This window comes from Triticum dicoccoides, chromosome 2B, assembly GCF_002162155.2.
Source record: "Triticum dicoccoides isolate Atlit2015 ecotype Zavitan chromosome 2B, WEW_v2.0, whole genome shotgun sequence".
NCBI classification, from domain to species: domain Eukaryota; kingdom Viridiplantae; phylum Streptophyta; class Magnoliopsida; order Poales; family Poaceae; genus Triticum; species Triticum dicoccoides.
The window spans coordinates 819,234,670-819,250,177 of record NC_041383.1 but is presented as its reverse complement, the minus strand read 5'-3'; the positions used below and the strand labels follow the sequence as shown (position 1 = coordinate 819,250,177).

General features: G+C 43.8%; 1 protein-coding gene across 1 annotated transcript; it reads left to right on the top strand.

The window, feature by feature from the left end:
• Nucleotides 1-12,345: 12,345 nt before the first annotated feature.
• On the top strand, nt 12,346-15,508 carry LOC119369010 (mixed-linked glucan synthase 2-like). The gene is made up of 3 exons (XM_037634089.1): nt 12,346-12,572; nt 13,008-13,731; nt 13,865-15,508. The coding sequence occupies exons 1-3, from the start codon at nt 12,346-12,348 to the stop codon at nt 15,506-15,508; spliced, it is 2,595 nt and encodes an 864-aa protein (XP_037489986.1).

Below are 15,508 nucleotides of genomic sequence, written 5' to 3'. Positions count from 1 at the left end.
CATGGTAAACCCATGATTGTATTGTACCAAATCATACTTTCAGCAAGTACTTCAGTGGTGAGAGCCATTATCGTTGCTCATCAAAGCAAAGAACGATTATTTTCACAGCCAACCTCACAGAGCAATCTTGTCTAGGTATATCAAGTAATGGGAATATGCTAGCTCCATTGGCTTCTTTTTTTGATGTATTTCTATTGATAATAAGAATCAAACCTTGAATACACTACAAAATTTTACCATTCAACATTGAATTAGAAAATAGGTAATCTCTGGTGACATCACAAGAATTTATTAAAATTGCATGATCACATCCTTAAATACCTGAGTAGCATACACAATACAATCACGGAAAAAAATGAAGAACTGAGTAGCCCTTTATGAATGTAGCTAGCATGCGTCATGGAAGAAGGGGCAAAAGATGCGAGCTACATATACAATCTTTACATCAGATGGGTAGATATAGCAATCTCAAAGGTGAACATGAAAATAAAGTAGATGTACGCATTTTGAGGACGTGGAATTTACAGAATGTTGGTAGAGTTGAGAAAAGGTGAGAGCAAGGTGCTCCATTGTTCTTATCTTAAGCTCAGACTGATGCTAAGGTGATTCATGAGATCTGTAGAACTGGCTCTAGTTGCCTGGTTTTGAAACTTGATTATGAGAAGGTCCATGACAAAGTGAGATGGGATTTCCTTATGGAAATACTCTCTTTTAGAGCTTTTGGGGATAAGTGGATGAGGTGGATTTGTGGCACATTATCTTAGAGCCCCTTTTTGTGTCATACTTAATTAATCTTTACCTAATAATAAAGGACGAAAGCTTTCATAGTTCTCCATACGTCACCTCTTTATATCCGTTGATTTTGTGTTAATCATAGAGATTGATGGATGACATTTATCTACCTTTTTATTTGATATAAAGAAACAATTTGAATGTAAAAAGTATTGCTCCTGTTAAAGATTGAACCCACAACCTCCACTTTTTATCCCTTGGGGAACAACCAGCCGGGCTAGAGCAACATTGACAATTCAGGGTTCTCTCGCTAATGAACAATCCCGATCACGTTTCACAATTTTTTTTCCTTTCTTCGCGTTGATCGTCCACCCATACATGGTCTTCGGATCGCGTTATGGCCCAACAATCATGCCTGGCCCACAACTCACGTTATGACCCAACAATGTTTATTTTTTTCCTCAAAAGATAAGTGTTCCCTATATCACATTAATTTCGACCGTCGTCGAGCCAGAATGTGCTATGCGGCCCAATAAATCTCGCCCATCTATCCCAGTTGAAGCAAAAAAATACATGCGGGTGAGACGAGTCGAAACCAGCACTTAACGACCAGCACATAAAGGCTCAGCCAAATGAGCTAGCTTGGGTTATTCATAGAATTCAAGATTGATTCTAATATTAAAAAGTCCAACATCGCTCCCTTACAACCAATCTACCCAATTTATATCTATATCTATATCTATACCTACTATTAAAGGAAATAGGTATTCTTGGTTTGGTTTAGTCCTTTTCCTTTGGTTTACACACGCTAAGCAATCTGGCCTAGGTACTTGTATGTTGATGGGCCTTTTATGGGCTTTCACGAAAAATAATTGGGTCAAAATAAATCAACATTGTGAGAATTGAACACATGACCTCATTGAAGGAAATATGCCCTAGAGGCAATAATAAAGTTATTATTTATTTCCTTATAATCATGATAAATGTTTATTATTCATGCTAGAATTGTATTTACCGGAAACATAATACATGTGTGAATATATATACAAACAAAGTGTCACTAGTATGCCTCTACTTGACTAGCTCGTTAATCAAAGATGGTTATGTTTCCTAACCATGAACAATGAGTTGTTATTTGATTAACGAGGTCACATCATTAGTAGAATGATCTGATTGACATGACCCATTCCATTAGCTTAGCACCCAATCGTTTAGTATGTTGCTATTGCTTTCTTCATAACTTATACATGTTCCTATGACTATGAGATTATGCAACTCCCGTTTACCGGAGGAACACTTTGGGTACTACCAAACGTCACAACGTAACTGGGTGATTATAAAGGAGTACTACAGGTGTCTCCAATGGTCGATGTTGGGTTGGCGTATTTCGAGATTAGGATTTGTCACTCCGATTGTCGGAGAGGTATCTCTGGGCCCTCTCGGTAATACACATCACATAAGCCTTGCAAGCATTACAACTAATATGTTAGTTGTGAGATGATGTATTACGGAACGAGTAAAGAGACTTGCCGGTAACGAGATTGAACTAGGTATTGGATACCGGCGATCGAATCTCGGGCAAGTAACATACCGATGACAAAGGGAACAACGTATGTTGTTATGCGGTCTGACCGATAAAGATCTTCGTAGAATGTGTAGGAGCCAATATGGGCATCCAGGTCCCGCTATTGGTTATTGACCGGAGACGTGTCTCGGTCATGTCTACATTGTTCTCGAACCCGTAGGGTCCGCACGCTTAAGGTTACGATGACAATTATATTATGAGTTTACATGTTTTGATGTACCGAACGAGTTCGGAGTCCCGGATGAGATTGGGGACATGACGAGGAGTCTCGAAATGGTCGAGACGTAAAGATTCATATATTGGATGATATGGTTAGGCAAAGGGGTCAAGCCCATGAGGCTTTAGATCGGTGCAAAAGGAGTTTTGCGGAGTCCAGGGGGCCAAACGCCGGAGACCCTGGCGTCTGGCCCTGGGCCAGACGCCGAGGCCCATGGCGTCTGGGCCAGACGCCAAGGATTGTGGCGTTTGGTCCTGGAGTCCGAGTGGGACTCTTGCCTTTCGGGAAAAACCGACTTTGAGGAGGCTTTTGCTCCAACTTTCGACCCCGGGGCTCAACATATAAATAGAGGGGCAGGGTTAGCACCAAAGACACAACAATTGATCCCTTGGATCTCTTAGCCGTGTGCGGTGCCCCCCTCCACCATAGTCCACCTCGATAATATCGTAGCGGTGCTTAGGCGAAGCCCTGCGACGGTAGAACATCAAGATCGTCACCACGCCGTCGTGCTGACGGAACTCTCCCTCGACACTCGGCTGGATCGGAGTTCGAGGGACGTCATCGAGCTGAACGTGTGCTAGAACTCGGAGGTGTCGTAGTTTCGGTGCTTGATCGGTCGGGCCGTGAAGACGTACGACTACATCAACCGCGTTGTGCTAACGCTTCCGCAGTCAGTCTACATTGGGTACGTAGACAATACTCTCCCCTCGTTGCTATGCATCACATGATCTTGCGTGTGCGTAGGAATTTTTTTGAAATTACTACGAAACCCAACAGTGGCATCCGAGCCTAGGTTATTTATGTTGATGTTATATGCACGAGTAGAACACAAGTGAGTTGTGGACGATACAAGTCATACTGCCTACCAGCATGTCATACTTTGGTTCGGCGGTATTGTTGGACGAGACGACCCGGACCAACCTTACGCGTACGCTTACGCGAGACCGGTTCCCTCGACGTGCTTTGCACATAGATGGCTTGCGGGCGACTGTCTCTCCAACTTTAGTTGAACCGAGTATGGCTACGCCCGGTCCTTGAGAAGGTTAAAACGGAGTCTATTTGACAAACTATCGTTGTGGTTTTGATGCGTAGGTGAGATTGGTTCTTACTTAAGCCCGTAGCAGCCACGTAAAACATGCAACAACAAAGTAGAGGACGTCTAACTTGTTTTTGCAGGGCATGTTGTGATGTGATATGGTCAAGGCATGATGCTGAATTTTATTGGATGAGATGATCATGTTTTGTTACCAAGTTATCGGCAACTGGCAGGAGCCACATGGTTGTCGCTTTATTGTATGCAATGCAATCGCGATGTAATGCTTTACTTTATTACTAAACGGTAGTGATAGTCGTGGAAGCATAAGATTGGCGAGACGACAACGATGCTACGATGGAGATCAAGGTGTCGCGCCGGTGACGATGGTGATCATGACGGTGCTTCGGAGATGGAGATCACAAGCACAAGATGATGATGGCCATATCATATCACTTATATTGATTGCATGTGATGTTTATCTTTTTATGCATCTTATCTTGCTTTGATTGACGGTAGCATTATAAGATGATCTCTCACTAAATTATCAAGAAGTGTTTTCCCTGAGTATGCACCCTTGCGAAAGTTCTTCGTGCTGAGACACCACGTGATGATCGGGTGTGATAGGCTCTACGTTCAAATACAACGGGTGCAAAACAGTTGCGCACGCAGAATACTCAGGTTATACTTGACGAGCCTAGCATATACAGATATGGCCTCGGAACACGGAGACCGAAAGGTCGAGCGTGAATCATATAGTAGATATGATCAACATAGTGATGTTCACCATTGAAACTACTCCATCTCACGTGATGATCGGACATGGTTTAGTTGATTTGGATCACGTGATCACTTAGAGGATTAGAGGGATGTCTATCTAAGTGGGAGTTCTTTAAGTAATATGATTAATTGAACTTTAATTTATCATGAACTTAGTCCTGATAGTATTTTGCAAATTATGTAGTAGATCAATAGCTCGCGTTGTTGCTTCCCTGTGTTTATTTTGATATGTTCCTAGAGAAAAATTGTGTTGAAAAAGTTAGTAGCAATGATGCGGATTGGATCCGTGATCTGAGGTTTATCCTCATTGCTGCACAGAAGAATTATGTCCTTGATGCACCGCTAGGTGACAGACCTATTGCAGGAGCAGATGCAAACGTTATGAACGTTTAGCTAGCTCAATATGATGACTACTTGATAGTTTAAGTGCACCATGCTTAACGGCTTAGAATCGGGACTTCAAAGACGTTTTGAACGTCATGGAGCATATGAGATGTTCCAGGAGTTGAAGTTAATATTTCAAGCAAAATACCCGAGTTGAGAGATATGTAGTCTCCAACAAGTTCTATAGCTAAAAGATGGAGGAGAATCGCTCAACTAGTGAGCATGTGCCCAGATTGTCTGAGTACAACAATCACTTGAATCAAGTGGGAGTTAATCTTCCAGATAAGATAGTGATTGACAGAATTCTCTAGTCACCATCACCAAGTTAGTAGAACTTCGTGATGAACTATGATATGCAAGGGATAACGGAAACAATTCCCAAGCTCTTCGTAATGCAGAAATTGACGAAGGTAGAAATCGAGAAAAACATCAAGTGTTGATGGTAGACAAGACCACTAGTTTCAAGAAAAGGGCAGAGGGAAGAAGGGGAACTTCAAATAGAATGGCAAGCAAGTTGCTGCTCAAGTGAAGAAGCCCAAGTCTGGTCCTAAGCCTGAGACTAAGTGTTTCTACTGCAAAGGGACTGGTCACTGGAAGCGGAACTACCCCAAGTGATTGGCAGATAAGAAGGATGGCAAAGTGAACATAAGTATATTTTATATACATGTTATTGATGTGTACTTTACTAGTGTTTATGGCAACCCCTCAGTATTTGATACTAGTTCAGTTGCTAAGATTAGTAACTCGAAACGGGAGTTGCAGAATAAACAGAGACTAGTTAAGGGTGAAGTGACGATGTGTGTTGGAAGTGGTTCCAAGATTGATATGATCATCATCGCACACTCCCTATACTTTCGGGATTAGTGTTGAACCTGAATAAGTGTTATTTGGTGTTTGCGTTGAGCATGAATATGATTTTATCATGTTTATTGTAATACGGTTATTCATTTAAGTAAGAGAATAAATTGTTGTTCTGTTTACATGAATAAAACCTTATATGGTTACACACCCAATGAAAATAGTTCGTTGGATCTCGATCATAGTGATACACATAATCATAATATTGAAACCAAAAGATGCAAAGTTAATAATGATAGTGCAACTTATTTGTAGCACTGCCGTTTAGGTCATATTGGTGTAAAGCGCATGAAGAAACTCCATGCTGATGGGATTTTGGAATCACTTGATTATGAATCACTTGATGCTTGCGAACCATGCCTTTTGGGCAAGATGACTAAAACGCCGTTCTTCGGAACAATGAAGCAAGCAACAGATTTGTTGGAGATCATACATACTGATGTATGTGGTCCGGTGAATATTAAAGCTTGCAGCAGGTATCATTATTTTCTGACCTTCACAGATGATTTGAGCAGATATGGGGATATCTACTTGATGAAACATAAGTTTGAAACATTTGAACAGTTCAAAGAATTTCAGAGTGAAGTGGAAAATCATCGTGACAAGAAAATAAAGTTTCTACGATCTGATCGCGGAGACAAATATTTGAGTTACGAGTTTGGTCTTCAATTAAAACAATGTGGAATAGTTTCACAAACTCATGCCACATGGAACACCACAGCATAATGGTGTGTCCGAACGTCATAACCGTACTTTATTAGATATATAGTGCAATCTATGATGTCTCCTACGGATCTACCACTATCGTTTTGGGGTTATGCATTAAAGACAGCTACATTCACATTAAATAGGGCACCATCTAAATCCGTTGAGGCAACACCATATGAACTATGGTTTGGCAAGAAACCTAAGCTGTCGTTTCTTAAAGTTTGGGGTTGCAATGCTTATATGAAAAAAATTTATCCTGATAAGCTCAAACTCAAATCGGAGAAGTGCGTCTTCATAGGATATCCAGAGGAAACTATTGGATACACCTTCTACCACAGATCCGAAGGCAAGACTTTTTTTGCTAAATTCAGAAACTTTCTGGAGAAGGGGTTTCTCTTGAAAGAAGTGAGTGGGAGGAAAGTAGAACTTGACGAGGTAACTGTACCTGCTCCCTTATTGGAAAGTAGTACATCACAGAAAACTATTTTTGTGACACCTACACCAGTTAGTGAGGAAGCTAATGATGATGATCCTGAAACTTCAGAACAAGATACTACTGAACCTCGTAGATCAACCAGAGTAAGATCCGCGCCAGAGTGGTACGGTAATCCTGTTCTGAAAGTCATGCTACTAGATCATGATGAAACCTACGAACTATGAAGAAGCGATGATGAGCCCAGATTCCGCAAAGTGGCTTGAAGCCATAAAATCTGAGATATGATCCATGTATGACAACAAAGTATGGACTTTGATTGACTTGCTCGATGATCAGCAAAGCCATGTTAAATAAATGGATCTTCAAGAGAAAGACGGACACTGATAGTAGTGTTACTATCTACCAAGCTCGACTTGTTGCAAAAGTTTTTCAACAAGTTCAAGGTGTTGAATACGATGAGGTTTTCTCACTCGTATCGATGCTTAAGTCTATCTGAATCATGTTAGCAATTGCCACATTTTATGAAATCTGGCAAATGGATGTCAAAACTGCATTCCTTAATGGATTTATTAAAGAAGAGTTGTATATGATGCAACCAGAAGGTTTTGTCAATCCTAAAGGTGCTAACAAAATGTGCAAGCTCCAGCGATCCATCTATGGACTGGTGCAAGCATCTCGGAGTTGGAATATACGCTTTGATAAGTTGATCAAAGCATATAGTTTTATATGGACTTACGATGAAGCCTGTATTTACAATAAAGTGAGTGGGAGCACTACAGCCTTTCTGATTAGTATATGTGAGTGACATATTGTTGATCAGAAATGATGTAGAATTTTTCTGCAAAGCATAAAGGAGTGTTTTAAAGGAGTTCTTTAAAAAGAAAAGACCTCAGTAAAAAGCTACTTATATATTGAGCATCAAGATCTATTGAGATAGATCAAGACGCTTGATAAAGATTTTCAATGAGTACATACCTTGGCAAGATTTTGAAATAGTTCAAAATGGAACAGTTAAAAAAAGAGTTCTTGCCTGTGTTGCAAAGGTATGAAATTGAGTAAGACTCAAATCCCGACCACAACAGAAAATAGAAAGAGAATGAAAAGTCATTCCCTATGCCTCAGTCATAGGTTCTATAAAGTATGCTATGCTTTGTACCAGACCTATTGTATACCTTGCTCTGTATTTGGCAAGGGAGTACAATAGTGATCTAGGAGTAGATCACTGGACATTGGTCAAGAATATCCTTAGTAAGGACTAAGGAGATGTTTCTCGATTATGGAGGTGATAAAAGAGTTTGTTGTAAAAGTTACATCAGTGCAAATTTTTACACTGATCCAGATGACTCTAAGTCTCAATCTGGATACATATTGAAAGTGGGAGCGATTAGCTAGAGTAGCTCCGTACAGAGCATTGTAGACATAGAATATTTGCAAAATACATACGGCTCTGAATGTAACAAACCCGTTGACTAAGCTTCTCTCACGAGCAAAACATGATCACACCTTAGTACTCTTTGGATGTTAATCACATAGAGATGTGAACTAGATTATTGACTCTAGTAAACCCTTTGGGTGTTGGTCACATGATGATGTGAACTATGGGTGTTAATCATATACAGATATGAATATTGGTGTTAAATCACATGACGATGTGAACTAGATTATTGACTCTAGTGCAAGTGGGAGACTGAAGGAAATATGCCCTAGAGGCAATAATAAAGTTATTATTTATTTCCTTATAATCATGATAAATGTTTATTATTCATGCTAGAATTGTATTTACCGGAAATATAATACATGTGTGAATATATAGACAAACAAAGTGTCACTAGTATGCCTCTACTTGACTAGCTCGTTAATCAAAGATGGTTATGTTTCCTAACCATGAACAATGAGTTGTTATTTGATTAACGAGGTCACATCATTAGTAGAATGATCTGATTGACATGACCCATTCCATTAGCTTAGCACCCGATCGTTTAGTATGTTGCTATTGCTTTCTTCATAACTTATACATGTTCCTATGACTATGAGATTATGCAACTCCCGTTTACCGGAGGAACACTTTGGGTACTACCAAACGTAACAACGTAACTGGGTGATTATAAAGGAGTACTACAGGTGTCTCCAATGGTCGATGTTGGGTTGGCGTATTTCGAGATTAGGATTTGTCACTCCGATTGTCGGAGAGGTATCTCTGGGCCCTCTCGGTAATACACATCACATAAGCCTTGCAAGCATTACAACTAATATGTTAGTTGTGAGATGATGTATTACGGAACGATTAAAGAGACTTGCCGGTAACGAGATTGAACTAGGTATTGGATACCGGCGATCGAATCTCGGGCAAGTAACATACCGATGACAAAGGGAACAACGTATGTTGTTATGCGGTCTGACCGATAAAGATCTTCGTAGAATGTGTAGGAGCCAATATGGGCATCCAGGTCCCGCTATTGGTTATTGACCGGAGACGTGTCTCGGTCATGTCTACATTGTTCTCGAACCCGTAGGGTCCACACGCTTAAGGTTACGATGACAGTTATATTATGAGTTTACATGTTTTGATGTACCGAACGAGTTCGGAGTCCCGGATGAGATTGGGGACATGACGAGGAGTCTCGAAATGGTCGAGACGTAAAGATTCATATATTGGATGATATGGTTAGGCAAAGGGGTCAAGCCCATGAGGCTTTAGATCGGTGCAAAAGGAGTTTTGCGGAGTCCAGGGGGCCAAACGCCGGAGACCCTGGCGTCTGGCCCTGGGCCAGACGCCGAGGCCCATGGCGTCTGGGCCAGACGCCAAGGATTGTGGCGTTTGGTCCTGGAGTCCGAGTGGGACTCTTGCCTTTCGGGAAAAACCGACTTTGAGGAGGCTTTTGCTCCAAGTTTTGACCCCGGGGCTCAACATATAAATAGAGGGGCAGGGCTAGCACCAAAGACACAACAATTGATCCCTTGGATCTCTTAGCCGTGTGCGGTGCCCCCCTCCACCATAGTCCACCTCGATAATATCGTAGCGGTGCTTAGGCGAAGCCCTGCGACGGTAGAACATCAAGATCGTCACCACGCCGTCGTGCTGACGGAACTCTCCCTCGACACTCGGCTGGATCGGAGTTCGAGGGACGTCATCGAGCTGAACGTGTGCTAGAACTCGGAGGTGCCGTAGTTTCGGTGCTTGATCGGTCGGGCCGTGAAGACGTACGACTACATCAACCGCGTTGTGCTAACGCTTCCGCAGTCGGTCTACATTGGGTACGTAGACAATACTCTCCCCTCGTTGCTATGCATCACATGATCTTGCGTGTGCGTAGGAAAATTTTTGAAATTACTACGAAACCCAACACTCATGTCTAACTCTTCGATGTAACAACCAACGACCTATGCACCTTTCACATTTACTAATCCCAACTCGCTCTAAATATACGAGTGGCAGTCATCATGTTTAAGCGAGCTAATTAAGCGAATGAGCTAATAAAGGAAGGATTGTGGGCTTAAATAGATTATTTAAACGGATGTGGCTAATTAAAGAAAGAATTATGGGTAAACCGGTGGAATAACTAAAAGAAAAATTGTTGTCTTAATAAATTCTACATGAAAGATTTGAGGTAAAAAGGTAGGATAATTAAAAGGAAGGATCTGCAGGCTTCAATGTGTTGGGGCTACTAAATTAGAAAAGGAAGGATTTGATTCTCGACTAAAACGAGTGAGGACGTCATGGTAATTAATGAAAGGATTATACTTAAATGCCATTAAAAAGGATTATACTTAGATGGAATCGGTGGGAGATTATGCCCGGCAAAGAAAATATGAACACGGCTATATTGCAACGTATTTTTCTATGTTCATTTTGTAGAAGGATGCTTTGTTGCAGCATGTTCTTCATAGTGAATCCGGTGTTGTGAGACATTATGCTTGCTCAAAACATCAATTTTCCCTGTTGCAACGCACGGGCATATGTGCTAGTGATACTAATGGACCTCAATTTAATTGGGTCAAAGGAATAACACAAGGTGATCCCCTCTCCCCTATACCTTTTAACTTCGTTGTTGATTGCTTTTCTAAGATGTTAAGCTGTTAACACAATTTAATTGATGGTTTAATACCTAATGTTATTCATGGGGGTGTAGTGAGTCTCCAATATGCAGATGATACCGTTCTATTCTTGAATAATTCTCTAGATCATGCTAGGAATCTTAAGTGGATCCTGTCTTGCTTTGGGAAACTTTTTGGTATAAAATTCACTTTCATAAAAGTGATTTACATCTATTAATGTGAAAGAGCATTTGGCTAACTCTTTAGCTTAGATTTGTTGCTGCAAAATTGGTGATTTTCTTTGAAATACCTGGGCGTGCCTTTGCACTATAAAAAGCTTAGGAGGGAACATATTCAGCCTGTGGTTGATGGAATTATTAAGAACATCTCTGGTTGGCTGGGTAAAATCCTATCTTATAGGGGTAAGCTGATTTTGCTTGGTACTTGTATTGCTAGTATTCCCGCCTATCTTATGTCTATGACGAAATATTTCAAATGGACTATCAGTGTTATTACCTCCCAGATGCCTCATTTTTGGGGTTAATCTTGGAGATGAGCATAAATACATCCGGCTAACTTGGGGCTTGTGTCCAGGAAGAAATCTTTCGGAGGTATGGGATTACCAAAACTTAGGGATTTTAATTTGACTCTCCTTGCCTCGTAGAGTAAAAGGTATTTTGACGGTTGACCCAGTGATTGGAAAATATTGCTAGATACTATTAAATACTACACTAATCCAGGTTCTGGATCCCCATTTTGGAAAGGCATCATGTGGGCTTCTACAATTTCCAGACCCTTTGTCACTGGAAAGTGGGGGTGTGGGAGAAGCATTGCCCTTTTTTAAGTCGGCTCGGGGGGATCTCGATTCATTAGAAAGAAGAGGAGAGTTGACAATTAATATATGAAAAACCGGGCTAAAACAGTCACAACAGCCCACACAAGACAGTACTGGCCAACTTGACTATCCACACGAGAGAAGAAAAAAGGAAAGCGGGAAGAGGCAAGAGCGCAGAGGCTCCCTCAAACAATCTCAAAAATAATATGTGAGTCGAGCAAAGCGAACAAGTAATGATCGAGGAAAGTAAAGCGGGCATGCCCAGTGGTAGAGCATCCATAGACCTGTCGCCGGCTGATTCAGAGCGCACACACGTTGAGAACACTATGTTCTCCCGTACCTTTCCCTACGCCCTTTTCGCCACATCTTAACTTGATATGCTAGTGCAAGCATACACGCCTTTCTAACGATTGATGTCGACATGAAATATACTTTTCCTTATGTAGTAGCAGGTGAGCTTCCGCCGGCCGGTTGTATTTGATCGGCCAGACCTCAGAATACGATGCTTTCCTTGCCGCAGTTGACCACGCCGAACTGCGGAAGTGGCGGCCGATGGTTTATCATAGCAATGAGGACGACAACGACGACGAGGAGCTAGCAGTAGCACTAGCATTTGACCTTGAGGAAGAGGCTGCCCACGCGGTATATAACCCCCCAACGGACACACATCCCCAAGACACGAACATACCGGCATAGGGGCGTGTGCGTGCGTACACCAACATCGGCCACCTTGGCTTACACGATGGATGCGGCAGTCACTCGCAGATCCAACGCCCTCCGCGTCGACGTCCCGGATGGCGATGCCGTTGCCGTCTCTGTCATGGCGGACTCCCCTGTGGCCAAACGGGGCCTTGGCGCCAAGGACGACGTGTGGGTTGCCGCGGACGAAGGGGTCATGTCCGGCGACGGCAACCGGCCTATGCTGTTCCGGACCATGAAGGTCAAGGGAAGCATCTTGCACCCTTACAGGTCGATGATCATTCCCCATTCTGGTTTTCACACTACTACTATACCTCTGTCCCGTAATAAACATAGTGCGCGTTTGATTGTTTTTTTAAAGGTCATACTTTGAGCAAGTTTGTAGAAACAGTTATCAATGTCTAGAATACAAAGTCAATATCAAAATTCATCATGAAATATATTTTTGTATGGTATATACCATACATTATATATTTAAGATAGATAATCTTTTATTCCATCTGATTCAAAATAAGTGTCATGGTTTTAGTTCAGCACGACACTTAGTTTGGATGAGAGGAAGCACATGAATTTGGTCAACATTTAAAAAGCTTTGCGAAACCAACGCTCACTAGCAATGTACAGGACGAATGGAGGACTATGATTCTATATGAAGGATTTCACAATCCTACACTTGTGAATAATATTATCATTTCGTAATAACAGGTTCTTGATGCTCGTGCGCTTGGTCGCCGTCATCGTCTTCTTCAAGTGGCGTGTGGAGCACAAGAATCACGACGGTGTGTGGCTCTGGACCGCGTCTATGACTGCTGACGCCTGGTTCGGCTTCTCATGGCTCCTCAACCAGCTCCCCAAGCTCAACCCCATCAAGCGTGTTCCGGACCTCGCCGCCCTCGCAGACCGGCACGACGATGCCACCCTTCCAGGGATTGACGTCTTCGTCACCACAGTCGATCCCGTGGATGAGCCCGTCCTATACACCGCAAACACCATCCTCTCCATCCTCGCTGCCGACTACCCGGTCGACAATTACGCATGCTACCTCTCGGACGATGGTGGCACATTGGTGCACTACGAGGCGATGGTCCATGTTGCCAGTTTTGCTGCATTGTGGGTCCCGTTTTGCCGAAAGCATTGCGTCGAGCCAAGGTCCCCCGAGAGCTATTTTGGAATCAAGACACACTCGTACGCTGGGGGTATGGCAGGAGAGTTCATGAGGGATCGTAGGCGTGTGCGCAGAGAATACGAGGAGTTCAAGGTGAGAATAGACTCCCTATCTACCACCATTCGCCAACGATCTGATGCCTACAACTCCAAGAACAAAGGTGGTGTAAGTGCCACTTGGATGGCTGATGGGACACAATGGCCGGGTACATGGGTTGAGCAAGCCGAGAACCACCGAAGAGGACAACATGCTGGAATTGTTCAGGTAAAAATTCCCCCTCTTCATGAAATGAATATCTTCAAAAAATATTTTGAGTAATGCGTTGTCGGTGTATAAAGTAGATATTCAGTTTACTGTGAGTTGGCAAATTTCTTAAGTTCATTTGCTCTTTTGACAGGTCCTACTAGACCATCCAAGCTGTAAACCACAGCTTGGATCACCGGTGAGCACCGACAACCCATTTGACTTCAGCAACATTGACACGAGACTTCCCATGCTCGTCTACATTTCCCGAGAGAAGCGCCCTGGTTATGACAACCAGAAGAAGGCAGGCGCCATGAACGTGATGCTCCGTGTCTCCGCGTTGCTCTCCAACACACCCTTCGTCATCAACTTTGACTGCGACCACTACATCAACAACTCGCAAGCTCTCCGTGCCCCTATGTGCTTCATGCTCGACCCTCGTGATGGTCAGAACACGGCATTCGTCCAGTTCCCGCAACGGTTTGATGACGTCGACCCAACTGATCGCTACGCCAACCACAACCGTGTCTTCTTCGACGGCACCATGCTTGCGCTCAATGGCCTCCAAGGGCCTACCTACCTCGGCACCGGCACCATGTTCCGTCGTGTCGCACTCTATGGCATCGAGCCGCCACGCTATAGAGCAGAGAACACTAAACTTGTGCGTAAGACTGGTGAGTTCGGTTACTCGACGTCGTTCATCAACACGGTGCCAGATGCCGCGATCCAAGATAGATCTATCGCCCCGGTGCTAGTCGATGAGCGCCTCAGCAAGGACCTAGCTACCTTGATGACGTGCGCTTACGAGGACGGGAGCTCATGGGGGAGAGATGCCGGGTGGGTGTACAACATCGCCACAGAGGACGTGGTGACAGGATTCCGCATTCACCGACAAGGGTGGCGTTCCATGTACTGCTCCATGGAGCCGGCAGCGTTTCGTGGAACGGCTCCGATCAACCTCACCGAGCGCCTCTACCAGGTGCTTCGGTGGTCGGGCGGGTCCCTCGAGGTGTTCTTCTCCCACAGCAACGCCCTCATCGCAAGCCGCCGGCTCCACCCTCTGCAGCGCATCGCCTACCTCAACATGTCGACGTACCCGATCGTCACGGTGTTCATCTTGTCCTACAACTTCTTCCCGGTCATGTGGCTCTTCTCCGAGCAGCTCTACATCCAGAGGCCGTTCGACACATACATGGCGTACCTCGTCGCCGTCATAGCGATGGTGCACTTGATCGGCATGTTCGAGGTGAGATGGTCGGGAATCACGTTGCTAGACTGGTTCCGCAACGAGCAGTTCTACATGATTGGGGCGACGGGTGTGTACCCAACAGCGGTGCTCTACATGTTGCTAAAGCTCGTCACGGGGAAAGGGATATACTTCAGGCTCACATCCAAGCAAACGGAGGCCTGCTCCAACGACAAGTTCGCCGATCTCTACACAGTGCGGTGGGTGCCGCTGCTGATCCCAACCGCCGCAGTCATCATTGTCAATGTCGCGGCTGTTGGGGCAGCAATAGGCAAGGCGGCGACATGGGGCTTCTTCACAGATGAGGCGCGACATGTGCTTCTCGGGATGGTGTTCAACATGGGGATCCTCGTGCTCCTCTACCCATTTGCACTTGGCATCATGGGGAAGTGGGGGAAGAGACCCATCATCTTGTTCATTGTGTTGGTCATGGCCATCAGCGTCGTCGGGCTCTTGTATGTCACGCTGCACGCCACGTTACCAGGAGAATGGTCACAAGTTGCCGTTTCTCTTGGGAAAGCATCGCTTACCGGGCCATCTGGATCTGGGTAG

Bases quoted from the DNA above. Each gene is read 5' to 3' on its own strand.
- LOC119369010 (XM_037634089.1), top strand. From the start codon at position 12,346: ATGGATGCGGCAGTCACTCGCAGATCCAACGCCCTCCGCGTCGACGTC. The intron at 12,573-13,007 runs GTCGATGATCAT...TCGTAATAACAG, and splicing joins AGCATCTTGCACCCTTACAG to GTTCTTGATGCTCGTGCGCT. The intron at 13,732-13,864 runs GTAAAAATTCCC...CTCTTTTGACAG, and splicing joins AACATGCTGGAATTGTTCAG to GTCCTACTAGACCATCCAAG.